Here is a 24338-nt window from a genome sequence, read left to right on the forward strand (position 1 = left end):
TTCTCTGTGGTTTTGGAGCCTGTCCTGGAACTAGCTCTTGTAGACCAGGCTGGTCTCGAACTCACAGAGATCCACCTGCCTCTGCCTCCCGAGTGCTGGGATTAAAGGCGTGCGCCACCACCGCCCGGCTATTTTAAATTTTAATAAAATGCTACTACTTTTATAAATTCAACCTCCAAGCAAAAAAAAAAAAGTCACTGAGTATGACTCCTTGGATGAGCAGATTCCTTGAGATTTGTCCTCAGCTGGTATGTCAATGATGCTTATAGAAGTACATGTATGAACATGGTGAGAAGAGCCTTCTAGACATTCTGGACAACCCAGACACTCAGTGAAACCCCATTCTACAAGAAGAACACCCCTTGGTTACAGGAATACCACATCCACTGTGCATACCACATGGTACTTACTTTCCTCTGACATGTTAAGATTTGACGCAAGGCTGGATGTCTCAGGCTTCTGATCACTGACATCCGGGTTGTTTACTTGACTAGGAGAACCAAAACAAACATATTAGCCCCTGAATGAGGTGCTGCAAGGCTGAAAAGGATAATCTCAAACCCATCTCCTCCTAGGCTATTCCAGTAAGAAGTAAATCTAGACGATCTCCTTAGTCTTGGTTTTTAGCAACTAAGCTAAAAGCAAGAGGGTCAGGGCCAGTACCTTCCACATCTGACTGTTCTTTTTCATATCCCTAAACCTGAGGGAGGAAGGTCATTGGTTAAAAAATAAAGAAACTGCTTGGCCCTCATAGGTTAGAACATAGGTGGGTGGAGTAAACAGAACAGAATGCTGGGAGGAAGAGGAAGTGAGCTCAGACGCCATGCTCCCCTCTCCCGGGCAGATGCGATGAGGCTCCAACTCAGAATGGACGTAGGCTAGAATATTCCCGGTAAGCGCACCTTGGGGTGCTACAGAGATTATTAGAAATGGGTTAAATTAATACATGAGAATTAGCCAAGAAAAGGCTGGATATAATGGGCCAGGCAGTGTTTAAAAGAATACAGTTTGTGTGTTGTTATTTCGGGGCATAAGCTAGCTGGCAGCTGGGAGCCGGGTGGCAGGAATGCAGCCCGCAGCTCCCAGGCCAGCCCGCAGCTCCTTCTACATAGACCCCTTGAAATTTACATCACTTTGAAGCCCCAGTTAAGTCATAAACAAGTCAAATATTTTTCTCTAAGATCATTTGTTAAAGTAACCCTGAATATCTAACACATTATATACATTGTATCCAGGTGGATTGTAATGTAATATGTTGGTGTGTTTATACTATGAAATAGCAAACCAAGCTACTTAACAAACACCACCTCACATGCTTATTCTTTGTGATAAAAACATTCAAAATGTATACTTTCTTCCCACACCATTCTGTGTATGTTACTCTGGTTAAAAATACAACAAAGTAGGGAGATGTCTAATTAGAGAGAGTGGTCATCATCAGCTACAAATCTTAATTTGAAGAAGTTTTTAAAGATTAAATATGTTTGTTCCCAAGGAAGAGTTCTGAGCCTTAAAACTAGTTATCTTTTATTAAGAAAAATTAAGTGTGTTATAGTATACCTATAATCGCAGCACTAGGGACTTGTAAAGCAGAAAGATCAGGAGTTCAAGGCCATCTTCTAATACGTGAGCCACAAGAGTCCCCAAGACAAAGAGACAAAGTTAATACCGACAAAGTTAATACCAGGACACTAGCTCGATCTGTCTGTCTGTCTGTCTACTATCTGTCTACTATCTGTAGCATTAGTGACTAAACCCAGGTCCTCAAATGCGTTAAGCAAGCACTATAGCTTTTTATTAATTAACCTTAAGAAAGCTAAGAGAAATTCTAATAGGTAAGTCATATAAATGAGGAGGATTAAAGTCATTACATTAGAAACTACAATGTTACAAAAATGCCACTAAAATTCTGGAACTGAGATGACTCCAAGTTGAGTCCCTGATAACATTTTCCTCCTCTACTTTCCCTGTGAGTCCCATCACTTCCTACCACAGCAGCACAGTGGTTAGAGTACAGTTTCTAACTTCATGTGCTGACTCACTCCTAACTCTAGCACTTGGGTTGCTGAGCCAAGAGGGTTTGTGGTAAGTGAGGCCAACATGGGTTATAAAACCAGTTTAAAGCAAGTCTGCACAACAGAGTGAGACCCTATCTCAGAAAACTAGCTAACTTTATTACCATGTGTAAGCTCCAGAGCTTGAATGCGGAGTTCATGATCTACTTTTCCAATAACAACTAGCTGTGTAGTTTGGACAAGTCACCAAATTCTCTAGGCTTTGGTTTACTTGTCAGTAAGGATACAAACAGAACCTACCTCTATGGGTTATAAGGAAAATGGCAGTACAAAAAAGTAGCTAAGTCCAGACATAATATGTGCACTAACCGTGCTGTTCTATTTCTTGGTTGCAGTTCATGCACCCTTCCCACATTTATGCCTGAGAGAAGCCTGCTTTACTCTTTCTCCCCTGGGGACAGGTAAAGGCAACAGTGCCAGAGGCTCGGTATCGGAGGATATGCCTGAGTGGAGGTAAAAGTAGTTCCTACACAGCAACATTTAAAGCTCTCTCATATGACCTCTGAAGCTAACCATATCCAAGTATCCAAATATATATATATATCCAAATATAAGGAAATTTTCTTCTGGTATATTTTGAATGTTAAACTTTCCTCAGATTCATTCATTCATTCATTCATTCATTCATTCATTCAGAGGCAGGATCTCATTATGTATCCCTGGCTGGCCTGAAACTCGATATAATGACTAGACTAGACTCAAACTCAGATATCAACCTGCCTTTGCCTCCTAAGTGCTGGGTTTAGAGGTGTACACCACCATGCCTACATTTAGTTGGGAAAAAACAAAAACCTTTCTTTTAATGTATATGAAAGTTTTGCCAGTATGCATGTATGTGGACTACGTGTGTGCCTGGTACCTATGGAGCCATAAGAGGCCATCAGAGCCCTTGGAACTGGAGTTATAAAGTCACCGTATAGATGCTGAGGACAAAGTCCTGTTCCTCTGCAAGAGCGGCAGATGGTTTAGCTGTCTTCTCAACCTGGAAATTTAATTTTTAAAACTAAATCTCAAGCAAAGTTCAATTTTATCTCTGCTCAAATGATTACACTTTTGGAACAGAAACGCACTCCCCAAGTTATAACTATGGAAATTAAATGGAAACGGAAATAAACGGCATCAACTAGTTATATTGGTACAAACCAACATGCTAAATCATAATGCCCTGAATTTTACATTAAAGCTAAGGACTTATGAGTCTCCCCTCAATACCTACTTCAATAGAATTCATACAGGAAGAACATGAAAGAGACCAGAATTTCACATTTCCATTGCAATGGTAGTTTCTTTTCTGTTCACTTGAATAACTCTGACTTACAAAGTTATATTTACTGCTGAATATTATTTTTAAGACCTGAATCTTAAAAGTGGTATGTCCTCATACACATGGGCACACTAGTTTTAAAAGGTCTCTGATTCTAGTATGATTCTATAGAATTTTATTATAGCAAAATCCCCTACATATTCAAGTGAACATGCACAGATTAGAAACACACTATCAAGATAGTGAATTAACTCTAGCACTTTGTTAAATGTTTAAAATTGTCCCTAGAGAAACTGCATACTGCCTGACAACATTACTTTTAGAACATATGAATGTAAAATTTTGCTTAACAAAAAAGCTGCTTAAAAAACAAAAATGATTGTCAGGTGTGATGGCATACACCTTTAATTCCAGCTCTCGGAAGACAGAGGCAGGCAGATCTCTGTGAGTTTGAGGCCAGCCTGTCTATAGTGCAAGTTCCAGGACAACCAAGGCTACAATGAGAAACCTGTCTTGAAAAACCAAATAAATAAAAAAAATAAAATGAAAAAAAAAAGTCAAACATCATAAACTAAACAGCTCAAATACCTTCTCATTCAACAAAACTCTTGTCAATTATCAATAACTGACAGGAAAAAAAAGGAAAAAATAGAAGTATTACTCATTTTTAAAAGGAAGAAAATTAAGTAGGGTGTGGTGGCCCACATCTTTAATCCCAGCACTCAGGAGGCAGAAGCAGATGAATCTCTGAGTTCAAGGCCAGGCTGGTCTACAGAGTGAGTTCCAGAACAGACAAATATACACATGCTATGGAGAGGCACCTTGAAGACATTATTACAAAGCTACAAAAAGACTATACATGTATGTCATTTTTACTATATGTCATTATCTTATAGCCTTTTCTATGAAGTTTTTAGAATAGTCAATCCCACAGACCAATCTCACAATAACAGAAAGTGGAATGGAAGGTGCTAGGGCCAAGCAGACTGGGGCAGAGGGAAGCTTTGTTTAACAGGTATGAAGTCCAGAGAGGGATGGTGTCAGTGGTCAAGACAAGTTCATGTTCACAGTGATACTAACTCATACTTTTAAGAATGCTTTTAGGGCTGTGGGATGTAGCTCAGTGACAGAGCTTTTCCTAGCACACACAAGGCCCTGGATTCAATCCCTAGTGTGACGGATGGAGGGGAACGTTTACAGCTGGGCATGGTGGCTTAAGTCTTTAAATCTCAGTACTCAGCAAGCTAAGGGTCACAAGTTGAAGGCCTACACAATATGACTTTGTCAAAGGAAGAGGGGGTAAATGTAAATTTTATGCTAAGAATATTTAGGCATAGACTTAAAACTTTCCAAAGGAAAAAGAACTACAGGAAAAAACAGAGTTGGCAGTAGCACAGCAGGAGAACTGACTTCCCAGGCAAAGGAAGAAGAAAGTATCCACAACAGATTTGCTGAGAAGCAAGATGCTCTTTTTTTAATGTCTCTAATTTGTCCTTCAATTAGGTAGCAAGTTCCCCAGCTGAGTGAATGAGAATTGTGGGAAGGAAAAAGAAAGGGAGAAGACAGGAGGCAGAGATGAAAGGGAGAACTCCTAAGATGATTTTCGACACTGGGAAATCAGCTACACGGAGAAGACTGTGTGTCTACTTGAGACATAACCATGAATAGAAACTAAGATGAGCCAGTAGATTTTTGGGCTGTTCTATTACAGTGTTACAGTGACAGGGAACAGATGAGTGATCTGGGTTTAAGCAAAGTTCTGGTATTACTGGTGTGCAGATCAGGAATATGCACGGAATAGGTGGACAGTTGGGTTCAAGGAAGGATGTAATTTTGCTTGGTAAGTATAACATAGGAAGAGTGGAGAAAGCTAACATTTTCAAGGGACAGGCAACAGTAGTAGATTGTTTTTAACAGAATTTTTTAAAAATTAAACTTTACTTTATGTACACTGGTGTGAAGGTGTCAGATCTCCTGAAACAGGAGTTATAGACAGTTGTGAGCTGCCATGTGGATGCTGGGAATTGAACCCACGTCCTCTGGAAGTGCACCCAGTGCTCCTAACCCCTGAGTCATTGCTCTGGCAACGCTCCCCCACTTTTTTCCCTTTGGCTTTTTTCTAGACAGGGTTTCTCTATGTAGCCTTAGCTGTCCTGGAACTTGCTCTGTAGACTAGGCTGGCCTCAAACTTAGAGATCTGCCTGCTTCTGCCTCCCAAGTGCTGGGATCAAAGGCATGAACCACCACACCCTACAGTAGTAGATATCAGAACTTAACTAGCATAAGAAAGAAACTGAAGTCTGTTTTGAGAGAAAGGCAAGTGAGTAATAAAGAAAATAAAGAAAATTTAGAAATGTAAAGTGTAAGAATGAGATCCATGGCAGTTGTAGGGTAAAGATCTGGGTGACCTATGTGGTGGTAAAAACAGCATTCTTGAAATCCATGTGCTGGAAATGCTGCAGATACTGGCTCAGATGATTAGTGGACAACCAACAGGAGGTAAAGCTCTGGAAAAGTGACAACCGTGACGGCACTGTAGGCAGAACATGAGATGCTCAGAAGACACCTCCTTTCTATAGAAGTGTGACCAATCAATGTCTAGGGTATTACATACTCAACTGATAATTAATGCCAAATTCTTTGTATTTCCTTTATTTTGGTCTCTCCTTTCTTTATACTGTACATTTGACTGAAGAATTTATCATTTTTCATTTATGAGTTTCTCCACAAAAGCTTGATATATATAAAATGAACTCAGTACATACTGTTTAATAAGTAATGAAGGCCTAACTACAAAAATTTAGATAAGTACTAGAGGATAGCTATTTCGGAAAAGTAGTTTTTTTCCGAGACCGGGTCTTGCTATGCTGTCCAAACGAGTCTCTAGTTTGGGTGTTTTATGAATCCTATTTTGGAGAGAATATTTAATTGAAACCAAATAATTTCACAATGAAAGGTGACAGTGAAAACACAAAGCAGGCCCTATGCTAATTGGCACAGGGTAAAAAGTAAGACAGGTTATTTAAAAGAAGCCCAATTTTATAAATACCTTAAAGTTTGTTCTCCTGGCTCCTGCATCTTGGCTTTCTTCACCTGTAAACATCAGCATACGCAGAAATCAGTGCAGTAATTTGATCTGAAACCCTAGCTGTTCAAACACACAATTGTCTCTCTGCATCACAGGAGCTGGCTCCAGGAACCCTCCTCACTGATACTAAAATCTGTAGATGTCCATGGCAGTTATATTACAAGCATAGTTCTCATGTACTTTACACAATACTTATGCTATCTAATACAGTGTAAATACTGTGTGAATAGGTGTGCTGTATTACTTAGGAAATGAGAATGTTTATATAATAAGTGTACTAAAAAAATAGTTTTGCACATTATATTTACCCTTATTTACCCTTGGTTTAGTTCACAAATATTGACAACTGGTAGGGAAAGTTGACTATATATCAACCAATATTTGCTTCATTTTGTTTTGATTAGACCTAGAATAAATGTTATTATGCAAATATGTGAAGCTCTTACACAATAGTAATTACCTACAATAAGCCAACCAAGAGGCTAAAGAACCCCAGGATGAAATGCAGACTCTGACAAAACACATACAAAAAAAGTATTCTATCATTTTTAATTCAATTGAGAACCCCAGTGTGGTGGCTCATACCTTTAGTCTTAGCACTGTGGGGGGTCAGAGGCAAGTGGATGTGAGTTCAAAGTCAGCTTGGTCTACAGAGTGAGTTTCAGGCCAGTCAGGGCTATAAACAGCCTGTCTTTAAAAAAATAATAATTAGGGGCTGGAGAGATGGCTCTGAGGTTAAGAGCATTGCCTGCTCTTCCAAGGGTCCTGAGTTCAATTCCCAGCAACCACATGGTGGCTTACAACCATCTTTAATGGGGTCTGGTGCCCTCTTCTGGCCTGCAGGCATACACACAGACAGAATATTGTATACATAATAAATAAATAAATAAATAATTTAAAAAAAATTAATAATTAACAATGGAAGCTGAAACCTGATAAATTGAATTCAGTAGGTACAGAGGAACATGTATCTGGGAGTGGGGAAGGGGGGACTGATATGAACAAAAAGTCATAAAAAGGGTTCAATGATAATAAAGAACATGAAATTCAAACACTCAGAATTCACTGCACTAGGAGTAACCCAGGAGGAGCCAAGAACATAGTGAAGTGTCAGTGAACAGTAGTCTGATCACACAGGTCCATCCTTAGAAATCAGACCAGGGAGTTCCGAGCCTACCCTGAGCCTTCGAGCACTAACAAGATAATAGAATCTGCACTGAAGATCATCTGAGAAAACAGAGAAAATGGAAAGGAAGGAAAAACATCAAATGTAGAAACCATAGGAGACTACACAAATGGAAAGGAGTGTCGTAAAAATAAATTTCAGAGTAAACTAAAGGCCACAGCTGGACAGTGCCGGTTTAGGACAACTCCCTATACTGTCCTCTCCATTATAACATGTATACACAATATACACTTATTCCTATGCTTTTTTGCCTACTGAAAATCTGGTAACAAATGAAGGAGGCTGATTCCATCTATTTACAGCGTTTTTGTCCCTTAAACACATGGGGACATAAAGCCAGCATTCTTTTTTTTTTCTGGTTTTTCAAGACAGGGTTTCTCTGTTTAACAGTACTGGCTGTCCTGGAACTCACTTTGTACACCAGGCTGACCTCAAACTCAGAGATCTGCCTGCTTCTGCCTCCCGAGTGCTGGGATTAAAGGTGTGCACCACCGTTTTTTGGGTTTTTTTTTTGATGGGGGGGAGCAAACCAACATTCTTTAGTCACAGTGTGACATGGTAAAAGCAGAAAATAAAATGGTAGAGCCTCTTATTTTTTGGAAAAAAAGGCACATCTAGGAAATACTACTACCAGGCCACACTTAGCCAACAGTGAGGAGAAATCATCAGCTTACACACAGCTTTGGGTGCTATCATGTGCAGCCTTACAGGATGCAGCAGTCCTGTCTTCAGATGAAGGACCCTCTCGCTGACAGTGTCAGCCTCTACTTGAAGAGGGGAAAACAGAGTAAACAACCGGAAATACCCAAAGGCTAGCCAGGAGATAACGCGCTCGCTTAGCGCCAACAGGACTCTCATTCAACATTTAGTACTTACTGCAGACAAGAGAAATAAGAGCCAAACAAGCAATAGACAACCACCACGACTCCCACAAAAAGAAAAAGAAGGGGGGCGCTCACTGCAACTTACAGAGTGAGCAGTGCTGAAGAAATAATGTCATTATTCTGGGATACTTAGAAGACTTTTTCTCAGTTTTTTAGTATCATAAAAAGTCACTTGAGCCATTCATATCCTAAAACTTGGAACTGTCAACATTACTACCCAGATGTCATATTCTTTTCTAAGGTCCGTTCAGTTTTAGGATGCTGTTACTGAGTCGACATTAATCAGCACAGGCATGTAGTTTCTGGCCCCTTTTCCTTCATTCCTCCCTGCCATCACTCTCAAGAAAACAGTAACAAGGCATTGGCAACACGCTTCTTTGCAGCTGTTTCAAACATGTCACTCATTCGCTGGTTTCTGTTTTGTTCTTCCCAGAGATGATAAACATTGGTCTGACAGCTGTGTTCCTAAGTCTGGGGTCCACTGTCTGGGGTCCACTGTCTGGGGTCCACTGAACAGCTGCTTATGGTACCACACGACTGCACTCCTAGCACTCAGACTTGCCTGCAGTTCAAGGACAGCCTGGACCACAAACAGATTTTGTCTCAAAGAAACAAAATGAGCTTATGAGGAAAAACTTCAGAGTCAGGAAGATCAGAATTCATTTAAAATATCATAAGATGGGGCTGGAGAGATGGCTCAGCGGTTAAGAGCATTGCCTGCTCTTCCAAAGGTCCTGAGTTCAATTCCCAGCAACCACATGGTGGCTCACAACCATCTGTAATGAGGTCTGGTGTCCCCTTCTGGCCTGTGCAGACATACATGTAGACAGAATACTGTATACATAATAAATAAATATTTTAAAAAAAATAAAATAAAATAAAATATCATAAGATGGCTATGGTGGTACATTCCCAGAGGCTTGAGGCAGTGGGCTCACGAGTTATAGACCAGTTTGAGCTATACAGAGAAGTCAAGACCAGTCTGGGCTTCTTAGAGAGACACTGCCTTCAAAACCAAAAGAACAACCAGTTCAGGGAGGCTGTCCTTTACAGTCTATAGACTACTCCCCCCACAGAAAAGAAGAGTGAAATACAGGATTGAGTCAGCCATGCCATCTTAGTGGTCTGCGGCAGAGCCACTTGTTCTATCAAAGGGATCTCTACCACAACCTGCCCCACAGCTCTTCTCCTGAAAATCACATACTCTTCCTCTGGTTTTTGTTTGTTTGGGTTTTTTTTTTTGGTTTTTTGAGACAGGGTTTCTCTGTAGCTTTGGAGCTATCCTGGAACTAGCTCTTGTAGACCAGGCTGGCCTCGAACTCACAGAGATCTGCCTGCCTCTGCCTCCTGAGTGCTGGGATTAAAGGTGTGCACCACCACCGTCCGGCTTTCCTCCGTTTTTTTGTTTTTTTTTTAAACAGTAAATACTCCATGTTTTCTTAGATTCTATGCTTGTCTACTCGGCATCTACTATATTATAGGAGCAACCTAGAGGACAAAGCTGTTTGTATCTCCCCTAGAGTCCAGAGACTACAGTCAGATATACTTCCTCTCCCTAATTCAAACACTTTTTAGTTATTGTTCTGAGACAGGACTCATGCAGCCCATGCCGATTTAGAACATGCTACACAGCAGAGGATGAGCTTGACCTCCTCATGCTTCTGCCTCCACTCCCCGTTGTCTTCATTAGATTCCTACTGCTGTGATAGACACCATGACCAAAGGCGACTTGAAGAACAAAGGTGTGTTTCATCTTACACTCCCAGGAGCTGAAACAGAGGCCGTGAGGGGTGCTGCTCCAGGCAATATAGATGGGGCCCATTGTCTCAACCAAGGTTCCTCTTCCCAGACAACCCTAGCTTCTGTCAAGTTAAAAAAAAACAACTAGTCCACCAAATGCTGGGATTCCTGGTCTACCCCACCTCAGCTGGTTTCCCTATCCTAAATCAGCCTGCTAGAATTAATGAGTCATGCCATTGCTGTCTGCCTTGTCTTTATGCAGTTTCCTGAAGCCTGTGGTCACATCTTCCCTGGGGTGTGTTCTGCCTCCTTACTGACACTAGTGATGTTAGGCATACTGTGCCTTTTACAGCAGCACTGGCATTGTCCATGTGGTCACACAATCACCTTGACAGAGATTTATGCTGGGAGCACAAGCCAGTAAGAAAGTGACTTTCCAGATGGGCGGTGGTGGTGCACACCTTTAATCCCAGGATTCAGGAGGCAGAGGCAGGAGAATCTCTGTGAGTCTGAAGCAAGCCTGGTATACAGAGAGGGTTCCAGGACAGCCAGGGCTACACAGAGAAACCTGTCTCAACCAAGAAAAGAAAGAAAGGAAGAAAGGAAGGAAGGGAGGGAGGGAAAAAGGGAGAGAGACTTTCCATAACAATAACCATAGGACAGGAATTCTGGCTTTAAAGTGCTTCAGTTTCCGCCCTTCCACTAACAATTTGCTTTGCAAACAAGTTCTAGAAACTGAACAGAATGACAAGGGAGTGAAGCAGAGTAGAAGCCATGTCAGTCTCACAGTTCTTGTTACTTTAATTAGGTAGGGAGTAACTAAGGATTCTCTTTCAACAGTCTGTCAACATTTATGTAAGTCTTTCTGAATTTATGAGTAGACTTTTCTCTTACTACATTAACATTCAATGATACAATTTTCCTTGGTACATTTAATGTCTATAACTCAGTTGTTTGTGTCAACAGTGCACATCCTATATATACTGCTCACGATGATTTTAACCCTATTATACCCCTGGTTAATAATAACTCACCAAGGGCAGGAATCACATTTAAAAATTACAGTATTTCTATTAATTACTTATGTCTCCCTAACTTTTAGTTACTTTAATTGAGAGGGCTAAAACAATGGCAGAGTAACCATAAGTGTGCAACTCTCAGCACATAAAGAAAGGGCAACAACAAAAAAAAAAAAAAAAAAAAAAAAAAGAAAGGGCAACACTCACTTGGTAAAACACTCACTACTGAGTGTGCAGCACAGATTTCCCAGCAGTAAGTTAGCCAAGTTTAATTTTAAAAACATGCAACATGCCAGGTAAGGCGGTGCACATCTGTGATCCTGATTTGGGAAGTTGAGGTAAGAGGATCACATGTTTGAGGCTGCCAGAGACTGCATATAGCAAGTCCATCTCAAAAGCAAAACAAAAGAACATACAACATTGCTTTCTCCGAGGGAAATCACTAAGGATCCTGTTCTTCATTCTTATTTCTAATTTGGATTCTGTAAGTATAACTGAACACTACTCAAAATCTCTTCAGCTTAGCTTTTCTACAATCAACTTGAACTTGAAGGGAACACTCACCGGCTGCTCTGGTAGGTCTTGCTCCTCTTCCATGAGGACCACTATCTCTTTACACACTTAATGTGACTGGATCGCAGGTCTCCGCAGTCTTCACAAACTGTAAAAAGAGAGGAATGCAAAGCTTTATATACCCATAAAGTATTATCATCAAGGCCATCAGAGAATAACTTTTTAATACTTTGCTACTCAAGCTTTCTACGTTAGTTCCAATCTCAAAATCTCAAACTTGCACGTGGCTTCTCAAAACTGACATGCTGTTCCAAGTCACGAGAGCTGTACGCAATAACTTCTGTAAAGCTCTGCAAAAGCCAACACGTGGAGCCACTTCCACCGGTTACTATAGTGCCTAATGCCTTAAACACTTTACAATGACAGCCATGTGCAGATAATAAAACAATTTTTTTAAGGATTAGGGTTACGTTTAAAATGATAGAGACTGGCCTAGAAGGTCAGTAAATTAAGATAACATCTAACCTGCTTTAATGTGGAACATTTACATAACTGTTAACACAGACACACAGAATCGCTTTAAATAGGACAAACTGGAAAATCAATTAAATACATCACAATCAACTATCTGTCTATATGTAATCAATTTAAATGAAAATGTAATTCTTCTGGATCTCGATAAGGCAAATAAACAGGTAAAGTGAAACCTTGAATATGAAAATTAAGGAAAAATAATTATGTAAAGCTAAGATTCAGTTTAATCTGAAATAATGAGCATCCACCAAATATACTAGGTAATTATTTAAATAAATATTTTTCAAACCCTGTTCCTCTGGTCCTAATTTCAATTTTTAAACCTTTCTTTGACCTGCTAACAGGAGATACTTTATAAAAACGAAATACTCCATTCCTACTTAACTGAGGATGGCTCTTTTCTGATAAATGCTCCTGTGTGACTTTTCCTACCAACCATCAAACCCACCTTAACACAAAGTTTAAAGTTCAGACCCTTGCTGCAGAGATAATGAAACGAACAACAGAAACAGGGAGAGCAAAGCCTTCGTTTCTGCTGCCCAGTCAAGCTGTGTGGCTCTCTTTTGGTACGATATAGTACACTTTGTAGAGCCATACTTCAGAACGGAAAACGAGCGCGAGCAATGCAAGCAGCTGAAAAACCTTAACCATTAGGTGATAACAGCTTTGCTCCTTCCTCTGCTCTTCAAATATCAAAAGGGAAACAAAGTTAGATGCTCAATGCACACGTGCCTCTTACAGTCTCTCAAGACTCTGTTCCGACTATATGACACAGACAAATAGCCCTGCAGAATTACAGGATGCAGAAATGAAAGCTCATGGCTACAACCCTCCCCAGGCTCATTTTGCTCAACACAGAAGAGCATAAACTATGTGACCATAAAACTGATTTATGACTGTAAAAGATAAACACATTTTTTCTTTTACCAATTTATGACTACCTTAAATTACAATCTCTATGTGATTACTGCACTATGTAAACGTACATTTGTAAATATATGATTTCAACCCACAAGAGCAAACAAAATAGGATCTAACTCTTAGAGAAACAGAATGCCTTCACTCTTCATTTTTTTTGAAATTGTGTCTTACCTACAAAAAAAGTTATTAACACTCCATGTTGTGTCAACCAATGCCTATGGGTGTAAAAACTGTACTCTGAGTGTGCTCTTAGCTGAGAGGGAGGGGAATCTCTTCCCTGGGGCAGGGTTAAAATCTACACTGAGATAGAGGAAGATAAAGACAATAATTAAAGATGATAGTCAATAACATGTTCTCTAATTTTTTTTTAAACACAAAATCTGAACATTAAAAGAGAACACAAATTTTTTTACAGATCAAAATGGGGGTAATAAGTTTCAAAAGAAAGAAATGCATAACCAAATGTTCAAAATATTCAAAACTATATTAAAATCCTGAGTTACTCAAGATGAATTCTGTAGTATGTTACAAGGTGACTTGCTTATGAAAAACAATGAGAAAATAATTCTACTTGTTTCTTCTTAGAAAATAAACATTCTTTTTTTTTTTTGGTTTTTCGAGACAGGGTTTCTCTGTAGCTTTGGAGCCTGTCCTGGAACTAGCTCTTGTAGACCAGGCTGGCCTCGAACTCACAGAGATCCGCCTGCCTCTGCCTCCCGAGTGCTGGGATTAAAGGCGTGCGCCACCACCGCCCGGCGAAAATAAACATTCTTGCTAACATCTTTTTTTTTTTTTTTTTTTTTTTTTTTTTTGGTTTTTCGAGACAGGGTTTCTCTGTGGTTTTGGAACCTGTCCTGGAACTAGCTCTCGTAGACCAGGCTGGTCTCGAACTCACAGAGATCCGCCTGCCTCTGCCTCCCGAGTGCTGGGATTAAAGGCGTGCACCACCACCGCCTGGCTCTTGCTAACATCTTTTTTTTTTTTTTTTAACATTTATTTATTTATTATGTACACAATATTCTGTCTGTGTGTATGCTTGAAGGCCAGAAGAGGGCACCAGACCCCATTACAGATGGTTGTGAGCCACCATGTGGTTGCTGGGAATTGAACTCAGGACCTTTGGAAGAGCAGGCAATGCCCCCAACCTCTGAGCCAACTCTCCAGCCCTCTTGCTAACATCTTTAAAACTACAAATATCCTTCCTCTCAGCTCTTCAACTGAAAGGAACAAAAAGACGTAGTTTCCATATTTCAGAGAAAAGAACTTAGAAAACACAGGCTTGATTTTTTTTTTTTTTTTTTTTTTGGTTTTTCGAGACAGGGTTTCTCTGTGGCTTTGGAGCCTGTCCTGGAACTAGCTCTGTAGACCAGGCTTTTAAAAGATTTATTAATAATGTACACCTGCACACATGCCTGCATACAAGAGGGCACCAGCTCTCATTATAGATGGTTGTGAGCCACCATGTGGGTGCTGGGAAATGAACTGAGGACCTCTGGAAGAGCAGCCAGTGCTCTTAAGCCCTGAGTCATCTCTCCAGCCCCATACTTGATATTTTTAAGTAACTGGTCAATTATCACTAGTCATTTCCATAACTTTAAAACAAAAGCTGGATGGTGGCACACACCCATAATTTCAGCACTCAAGAGGCCAAGGCAGAGAGATTATTCCAACTCTGAGGCCACGCTGGCTACACAGGCAAACACAATCTCAAATAAAAAAAAAAAAAAAGAAAGAAAGAAAAAAAGAAAGAAAAAAGAAAGGGGAAAAAAAGAGAAATAAAACAGCAATTCCACCAAAACCAAATCAAATCCAAGTAGCCTGAGGATCTCCTTGGATCCTGACAACTGCTGTATGAGACACTTTCAAAAACACATTCTAGTTGGGCGGTGGTGGCGCACGCCTTTAATCCCAGCACTCGGAAGACAGAGGCAGGAGGATCTCTGTGAGTTCGAGGCCAGCCTGGTCTACAAGAGCTAGTTCCAGGACAGGAACCAAAAGCTACAGAGAAACCCTGTCTCGAAAAATCAAAAAAAAAAAAAAAAAAAAAAAACACATTCTAGTACATGTGCGAATAAAAAATATATATATTAATAACTATAAATTACATAATTCCATTACATTCTTCACATTTCTAGCATCTATCGATGTGCTAAAATTTGTACTATTTTCTTTTTTCTGTCTCTTTTTTTTGTGATTCTAGAGAGCAAACCCAGAGCCTCATACATGCTAAGTATATTATTGTCTACCTTTTTTTCCTTTTTCTTTTTCTTTTTTATTTTGTTTTTTGTTAGTTTGTTTGAGATAGAGTTTCTCTGTGTAGCTCTGGCTGTTCTAAAACTCGTTCTATAGACCAGACTGGCCTCGAACTCACAAAGATCTGTCTGACCCCACCCCCCACCCCACCCAGTGCCAGGATTAAAGGTATGCACCACTACTACAGGCTAATTCAACTACTGTTTATGCCACCACAACTTTTCCTAATTGACATAGACTATATAATAGAAAGTCCACTCACTATAAAACATAAGCACAATTCTTGGTTCCAATTTGGATAATAAAAGCAATGTAGAGTTATTGCAAAAAAAAAATCTTAAAAATTCTCATTTCCATGGATTAGTTCTAGTTTATACATATTTTCACCATTAGTGAAACCTGACATTATTCTGTGGTAAATGAAGACTTAAAAACACCAAATAATAATAGCTATGTCAGATGTGGGATGAAGATTTGAATGCTATGAAAATGAACTTAATAAAAACTCAGTCAATAGCTGATGAAGTCATAAACCCATCAAGCTAATCTCTTAGTTTAAGTACCTTGCAAGCATTTGGACAGGAAAGTCAACAACTTTCAAGTCTTGCTTTATCATCCTTTCTGAAGATGTCAACTCGCTAGTGTTCATATGCCTTCATGGAAACACACACACAAGACACATGGGCTCAACAGGTTATATTTAAGATATATATGCATACACACACACACATATGCATGTAATAGCAATAATGAAAAAAGAGGCCAAGAATTTGAAGGACAGCAGAGGCTGGTATATGGGAAGGTTTGGAGCAGAGCAGAGGCTGGTATATGGGAAGGTTTGGAGCAAAGCAGGGGCTGGTATATGGGAAGGTTTAGATAGAGGAAAGGAAAGGAGAAAATGTTGCCATTAAATTGCAATCTCAAAAAAAAATCAAGGAAAATATAAAATCGAGAAGAAAAACAGTATTTCCTATGATTTCATATTTCTCTAAGTGTCAATGAAAAAGTTAAAAACTGGTTTGATTCAAAGGAGTTGACACAGTCTGTTCTTTTGTGGGGAGTTCCTCACAATGTCATGCTGGCCTAGAAATCAAACACTCTGACACCCCCACCCGAGTTAGCTTTACGTTTCGTCTGAGTCACCACTCCATGCCAACGTATTTTTTTCCATTTGTTTATTTTGTGGGGATAAGGGGCATGCGCTGTGCACATGTGAAGCAGGAGACTCTTCTCTCCTTCCACCATATGGGTTCTGGGGACTCGACTCAGATCACCAGGCTGAGTCATCTCACTGAGCCCCAAACACCCAATTTTTAAAATACTACTGCAGATAGTTTATGAACAAACATATTCAAAAACAAAGCCAAATCTTTTTATAATATGAAAACTTAACTTTTATTTTCATGCTAAGAAGTCAGAAAGTAAATTAGTAGTGAATACTTCAAAATTCTGTATTCCTGTCTCATCTTTCTTGTGTAGCTGTATCTACAGTACTCGTCTTGTGATCACAATGGGCATAAGCATAACTCAGTCTATTTCAATGTGCTGCTACAGCTCTTAGGCAAGGGGACGTAAGTATATATTTATGATGTGGAATAACCTTTCTGTACACTGTGAAGATGTGTCACTCTGACTGGTTTAATAAAAAGCTGAATGGCCAATAGCTAGGCATAGCTAGAGATCTCTACTTGATGTTGGGGGCATCCGATCTGATCATGTTTTGCCATCTGCTCTTTACTATTTGGTCTTTTACTTTTGTTTGGTATGTAAATAAACTCACTCATCGGAAACTGAAGCATGGTTATTATGAACCATTCTTTGGACATACAGGAACAGCAGTCCAGGCTATATAAGATCTTATTTAAAGAAACAAAAACGGCCAGGAGGTAGCAACACAAACCTTTAATCCAAGCATTCGGATGGCAGAGGCAAGTGGATCTCTGCGAATTTGAGGCCAGCCTGGTCTACAAGAGCGAGTTCCAAGAGAGGCTTCAAAGCTACAGAGAAACCCTGTCTCAAAAAACGGAAGGAAGGAAGGAAGGAAGGAAGGAAGGAAGGAAGGAAGGAAGGAAGGAAGGAAGGAAGGAAGGAAGGAAGGAAACAAAAACAGTAACAAAAGAAGGGAAACAGAACCATAAAACCCTCAAAAACATTTTGAATAACTGGAAATTTTGTCTAACAAATCTGGCATATAACTCCAAAGTTAGCATCCGAGTCCAATTCTAAATTTAAACACAAGAAATAAATACTCAATCAGTATCACTGACAATTTCACATACTCTGTTGTCTTGATGAATCTTAGAGACTTTTCTGATGCCTTAAGAACAAACTCAAGTCAGGTGGAGGCTCGAGCGCCTTTAATCCCCGCACTCAAGAGGCAGAGACAGGCTGACCTCTGTGAGTTCAAGGCCAGAATGGTTTACAGAGCAAGTTCCAGGACAGGCTCCAAAGTTACAGAGAAAGAAAACCTGTCTCAAACTACCCCCTAAATTTTTGTTTTAAAGACAGGGGCCCAAGTAAGTAACCAAGGGTGGCTTTGAACTCCTGATCCTCCTGCCTCAGCATCCCAAATGCAGAAATTACAGGCATAAACCATCACACCTGGCTTAATTGTTTAATTTTAAAACACTGGAATTAGGAGTTATAAACTTCAAAGGCCACTTCTCATTAGGCTCCACTCCTAAAGTTCGCCAATCTCCCAAAACAGTGCCCCCAGCTAGGGAACAAGTCATGGCTATCTCTTTCATAATATTAATTTCCAAAGATGACCGATAAATCTGGATTATAAGTCTAACCAGTTTTCCTTAGAGGAGGTAGATGAGCATCTCTATTCCTCTGTTTCTATATACAGGTTCTAATCATTTACATCCACCTCTCCTGACTACAAGATGAATGACACATGTCAGCACCAAGGTAGCAAAAACAGGAGGACTGCACATTCAAGTTGGATGAGGACTATGTAGTAAGACCCTAACATCAGGGAAAGGAGGAAAGAACAGGAAGAAAGTGGGAGGGAGGAGAGAGTAGTGAGGCAATGTTTGAAGGCAAGTTTGCTTTCTGGATACGAATTTATTTCTTCCAAACATCACAAAAAAATTACATGGGATTTAGCTGCTCTCCTATGCCAGGATGAGTGTCAGCAAGTACTGGTAAGGAGTCTGGGGAAGCGACAAGGGTCAAACAAGAAAATGGCATGATTTCATCTTCACTCACTAAATGCTATGGTGGACAGATGGTACAGAAATAGATGCTTGCCTGCCATGGGCAGAGCCTTCGACGTCTTTTAAGAATGTTCCTAGGTTACAGATGCTCAAAACTGAGAGCAATGGCCAAGAGACTTGAGGAATGCCCCAAGCACCTTCCACTCCGGTTGGTGCCTTGGTGTCTGCTAAGTCTACATATGCTTCAATTTCTCACCTAGTTTCTCCATCTAGTTCTTATTCAGTCTCCTTTGGGTCTTATTTTTTCAAACTCCATTAAAGTCGCATCAGCTGAAGGCAATGTTTCTACCTTTAAAAAAAAAACAAAAACCAACAAACCTAAAATACATACCAGAATATCCTTTCAGAATCCTTTATTCACAGCCCTACAGAAGGAGGCAGAAACATCCCGTGGATCTATACTCAGCCCTTAATACTTCCTTAGAGTGGTTCTAAGAGAGGCTTCAAGCTGCCATAACCTGGGCAACAGCACAAATCCCATGGGGCGGAGGGAGGAGTGGGAGGGCACAACACACACCTGCAATCAACACTTTTTGCAGGCAGACAAAGCCATCACATGCAAGGCAACTACTATAAATATCAGCCCAGGCAACTGACTGATAAAGCTGCTGAGACTTGGCTCCTTTATTTGGAGGCATGAAAGACAGACATGCTTTAGTATTGTCAGCTGTAGGAATATTTATGCTAACTTTACACTGGGAAGAATGTATCGTAATGACTGAGAAAGTTACAGACTTAGGTTATATTGAATTCTTGTAAGAATATTTTAGGAATATAGTAAGAACAAGAATTACTTTTACAATTTCTAATTTTACTTCTTGGAAAATCATCCTTAAAGTTGTCTATAAATCGTCTCTAAGGTTGTCGGTCGGTGGTAGCACACACTTTTAATCCCAGCACTCAGGAGGCTGAGACAGGCAGATTTTTGAGTTTGCCTGTCTGGTCTACAGAGTGAGTTCCAGGACAACATGGGCTACATAGAGAAACCCTTTTTCAAAAAATCAAAACAAAGAAAACTGTCTCTAGGAGCTGAAAAGATGGCTCAGTGGTTAAGACCACTGGCTGTTTGTCCGGGGGACCTGGTCTATTCCCAGCACCCACTTGGCAGTTAACAATGTCTACAACTCCAGTTCCAGGGGACCTGATATCTTCACACAGACAAAACACCAATGCACATAAAAGAAAAATAAATCATTAAAAATCACAAACACAAGCCGGGCGGTGGTGGCGCACGCCTTTAATCCCAGCACTCAGGAGGCAGAGGCAGGCGGATCTCTGTGAGTTCGAGGCCAGCCTGGTCTACAAGAGCTAGTTCCAGGACAGGAACCAAAAACTACGGAGAAACCTTGTTTCGAAAAATCAAAAAAAAAAAAAAAATCACAAACACATGCACACACATACACGAGGGGAAAATACAAGTTTCGTAACAACTAAGTCCAACAACTCAATTCCTTCTAACATGCCTTAAGACCTCTTGAGTTTTCAGTTTGCCAGTTTTAGAATTTCTCTGATTTTTCAAGACTTCAGAACCCCAAACTCCAAAACATTTCCTTTATACTTTAATCCACAACCTTAACAGTTCTCAGAGAATTACTTTTTTTCAGTAGGAGCTGCAAATGGACATATAATATTACACTTTGGCATGAATATTCCAAAAATACATTGCTTCTAGTTATATAAAAAAAAAATACTCCATTTCACGTATTATCTGATCTACATGTCAGCTAGGGCTCTGGTATTTGAACAGCATTAACCTCAAAACTAAGGCTTTCAGCCGGGCAGTGGTGGCGCACGCCTTTAATCCCAGCACTCGGGAGGTAGAGGCAAGCGGATCTCTGTGAGTTCGAGGCCAGCCTGGTCTACAAGAGCTAGTTCCAGGACAGGAACCAAAAGCTACGGAGAAACCCTGTCTCGAAAAATCCAAAAAAAAAAAAAAAAAAAAAAAAACCAAAAAAAACCTAAGGTTTTCAAAAGTCTGTATTCTAACTGCGGAAAGAACTAAGAAACCTACATCGGTTTATTAATTTTTATTTCTCCAAATTCATTTACTACTTCAAAGGTCTATAAACAAAACCCATCAATCTCACTCCCCGTGCAGTCCCTGCAGCTCGCAAAGAGAAGAGCAGTGAAGGGAGATTTAATAGTGTGCTTTTTTAACAAAGTTAATCTCTAAGAGCAGCAGGGCTGACAGGCGGAAGTTACTGGGGACACACACTTTGGGACCAGACTACCAGCTCTGACAGTAACCATGAAACCTTAGATAAACTGCTGGATCTCAGTCACTTTACGTGTGAAACAGGAATAACTACCCGTCTTTCCTTTCTCTCTCTATCTCTCTCTCTCTTTTTTTTTTTTTTTTTTTTTTGGTTTTTCAAGACAGGGTTTCCTGTAACTTTGGAGTCTATCCTGGAACTAGCTCTTGTAGACCAGGCTGGCCTTGAATTCACAGCGATCCACCTGCCTCTGCCCCCCAGTGCTGGGATTAAAGGCGTGCGCCACCAATGCCCGGCTATAACTACCTTTCTTATAAGGACTAAATGTGTTAATATCTGTAAAACGTAAGCGCAGGTTAGCACATAATACTCATGATGTATTTGTTTAGAAACAACTTTGAAGGGCTGGAGAGATGACTCAGCAATCTAGAGCTCATACTGCTCTTTCAGAGGACCTGAGTTCAATTCCCAGCACCCATGAGATGGCTCACAGCTGCATGTTAACCAATTCCAAGGGACCAAGGCCCTCTTCTGGTGTCCTCAGGCAACAGCACTCACAATCATATACCTACACACATAATCACAAAATTTAGATTAAAAATAAAACCTTTGAACTAAGAATATTAAAACCATTATGAGCAAGGTCCAAATAGTAAGAAACTACAATGAAAGATTAGGTAAGATGGACCTGCATATCTGCTTATCTTTGTCACACGACTTTGATACTAAAACCCCACACAAGACCTTTCTATACACAAATTCAAGAAAAGATGCTTCCAGACTTCTGGACAATTTAACATGCCAATCACAATGTTTTTATTCAGCATATATATAAAACACCACAGTCAAATATTCCCAAGAGATCCAAAATATGAGCTCATAGTACCAATAGCTAACATTTATAGAATGCTTTTTATGGATCACGCACTGTTCTAAGTACCTTTATACACTACTGTTTTCATTTTCCCATTATGCTTGTAACACAAGAACCATTTACGATCATCACTGGTCTACAGATGGGAAAACTAAAGGCACAGCAGGTAACCTGCTCAAGGATATATACCTAAGAAGTCAGCAACTGGAAGTCAAGGTCAGGCAGGTTTATTTTCCAAGTCAGAGCTCTCAATCCATAGTCTGTACCTCACAGACAAAACGAATAAGTGATGTAAAAATGTATGCTATGCATGCCACAGTCACCAGTAGCCCGCGCTGACTAGAGAGATAATGACAGGACACTGGGGAGAAGGCGAGTTTTCTTCTTCCCCTCCGGCTCTCATTACCCGGTTCTCCGCTACTCCTGTGTGTGGACCCCACTGAAGTGCACTGACAGCACCGACTCACAGCAATTGCTCGTCAGGGTTAAGTGCAGCCTTCGGCAAGTCTGCTGGGAATTTGAGGCCAGTCTGTGTATAGCACAGTTAACACTCAAAAAAGACTAAATAAATACGAGGTACGAGGTAGTAACCAATTAAACGCAAAAAGTTGGCTATGTCTGCTGACCTCACACCACTAATGGCCCGGACAGGACAGAAATGTTAGAATCCACACCTTCCTTTCTGCTCTAAGATTTCAAAAGCTGAACGGGGACACGGACATGATCCACCACTGCAGACCCTAACCGTGACCTCGCACAGATGAGCAACTGCTTCGTGCCCTCAGCCCTCTTTTCTTGGTTTTAAAGCCTAGAGTGGGGATAAAAAAAAAAGGGGGGGGGGGGAGAAATAAAGCAGCTTTGTCCCCTACTGACTAAATGCCAGAACAAAAATGACGCCTTTGGAAAGCACTGAACAGGCCTAAACTTTGGCTGTTATGTGGAAACTAAGAAAGGATTCTTCTGAGGGGTGCGCTGTAAACCAAGCGCTTCACAACCTCAGGACTCAGGACTTCTGCGGGTGTGGGGGCCATTTTTTATTTTGTTTTTTAAGTGCTTTACTGGCACATATTAATCATACACAGAGGCCAGAGAGATGCTTAGCAGTAAAGACTGCATTCTGCTCGCAGGACTCGGGCTCGGTGCCAGCACCCATATGAGCAGCTCCTAACTGCCTGTGACCCCAGTCCCAGCGGATCTGACAGTCTTTGTCCTCTGAGGGCACTCGCACACATGTGCTACACGAAATCTCATGCAGCTAAGACACAAACACATGAATACATATAAATTATACACAGGACTGGATTTAACTATGACAGCTTCATGCATGCATGTAAAGCATTTTAATCATGTTCACCCCCCATGGTTTGTTTTTTGAGACAGGGTCTCATGTAGCCCAGACTGGCCTTGAACACTATTTGTAGTTGAGGATGGCTCTTTTAACTCCTGATTTTCCTGCCACTATCTCCCAAGCTGGGACTGTATGCACAGATGGTTTACTGAAGTTAAAATCATGGTCCAGTAGGGTCCCCTCTCAACTGTTTTACACATTTATTTGACTAAAATGCTTACATAATCAAGGTAACTTTCAGAGGTCAAAACCTAATAAAGGCAGGAGCTGTAGAGATGACTCAACCGTTAAGAGTGTGTACTGACAGAAGATCTGAGTAGTTCCCAGCACCCTAGTCCAACAGCTCACAACTGCCTGTAACTCCAGCTCCAGCAGGAACCGATTGCCTCTAGCCTCTGAGGGCAGCTGCAATAGTGAACATATACCCACTTGACATACAACTCACATAATTTAAAATAAATCTTCTGGCTGGGTAGTGGTGGTGCACACCTCTAATCCCAGCACTCGGGAAGCAGAGGCAGGTGGATCTCCGTGAATTCGAAGGGAGCCTGGTCTACAAGAGCTAGTTCCATGACAGCCAAAACTACACAAAAAAACCTTGTCTCAAAAAAAAATCAAAAACATAAATAGATCTTCCCCCCAAATCCAGTAAACCCACAAATTTAATCCCCCCAAAAAACTAATGTACAAAGTTAGAACTAGAACTTTTCAATAGCGGTATACTATATTATAAATAGTCACAACTTTGTGACTTGAGGCAACCAGCAACCTATTTAAATGAAGTATAGTAAACAGAAAACACTGCAATTCATCACCAGTGAACTGTTTCACTGAACTCACTTTGAATACTGGATGTACATATATGTTTGTGAAACTGTAATAATGTAAAATGCATCTACAGTGTAACGTGACCAAAACCTTGAAAGCCACTTTGTCACAAAAACTGACCAATCAAAAAGGGAATGAAGGGCCTGCAAGAAGGCTCGTCAGGAAAAGGCACTTGCCACCAAAGCCCAGTGACCCGGGTTCCCACTGGTTCTCACACAAGAGACAACAGATCCCACTAAGTTGTTCTGTAGCTGCCATACAACATGCTGTAAAACAGGCACGCACGCACTCACACACAGACAGATAAATAAATGTCAAAGGGGCTGGAGAGATGGCTCAGAGGGTAAGAGCATTGCCTGCTCTTCTAAAGGTCCTGA

At 40.5% G+C, this 24338-nt stretch overlaps 1 protein-coding gene across 5 annotated transcripts in view; it reads right to left on the minus strand.

Moving 5' to 3' along the window:
• Nucleotides 1-24338, minus strand: part of Eya3 (EYA transcriptional coactivator and phosphatase 3) — a 90800-nt gene that overhangs the window by 58374 nt on the left and 8088 nt on the right. For 4 of the 5 annotated variants that reach the window (XM_057783987.1, XM_057783988.1, XM_057783986.1 and 1 more), the window contains exons 2-4: nt 11821-11917; nt 6389-6432; nt 411-490 (exon numbers count right to left, since the gene is read on the minus strand). In XM_057783987.1, coding sequence (XP_057639970.1) covers nt 411-490; nt 6389-6432; nt 11821-11853 — 157 coding nt within the window. In that variant the 5' untranslated portion in view covers nt 11854-11917. Of the gene's footprint in view, nt 1-410; nt 491-6388; nt 6433-11820; nt 11918-24338 lie in introns of those variants that run through there. The other variant, XM_057783990.1, reaches the window with a different exon arrangement.

This window comes from Chionomys nivalis, chromosome 11, assembly GCF_950005125.1.
Source record: "Chionomys nivalis chromosome 11, mChiNiv1.1, whole genome shotgun sequence".
Classification (NCBI taxonomy): domain Eukaryota; kingdom Metazoa; phylum Chordata; class Mammalia; order Rodentia; family Cricetidae; genus Chionomys; species Chionomys nivalis.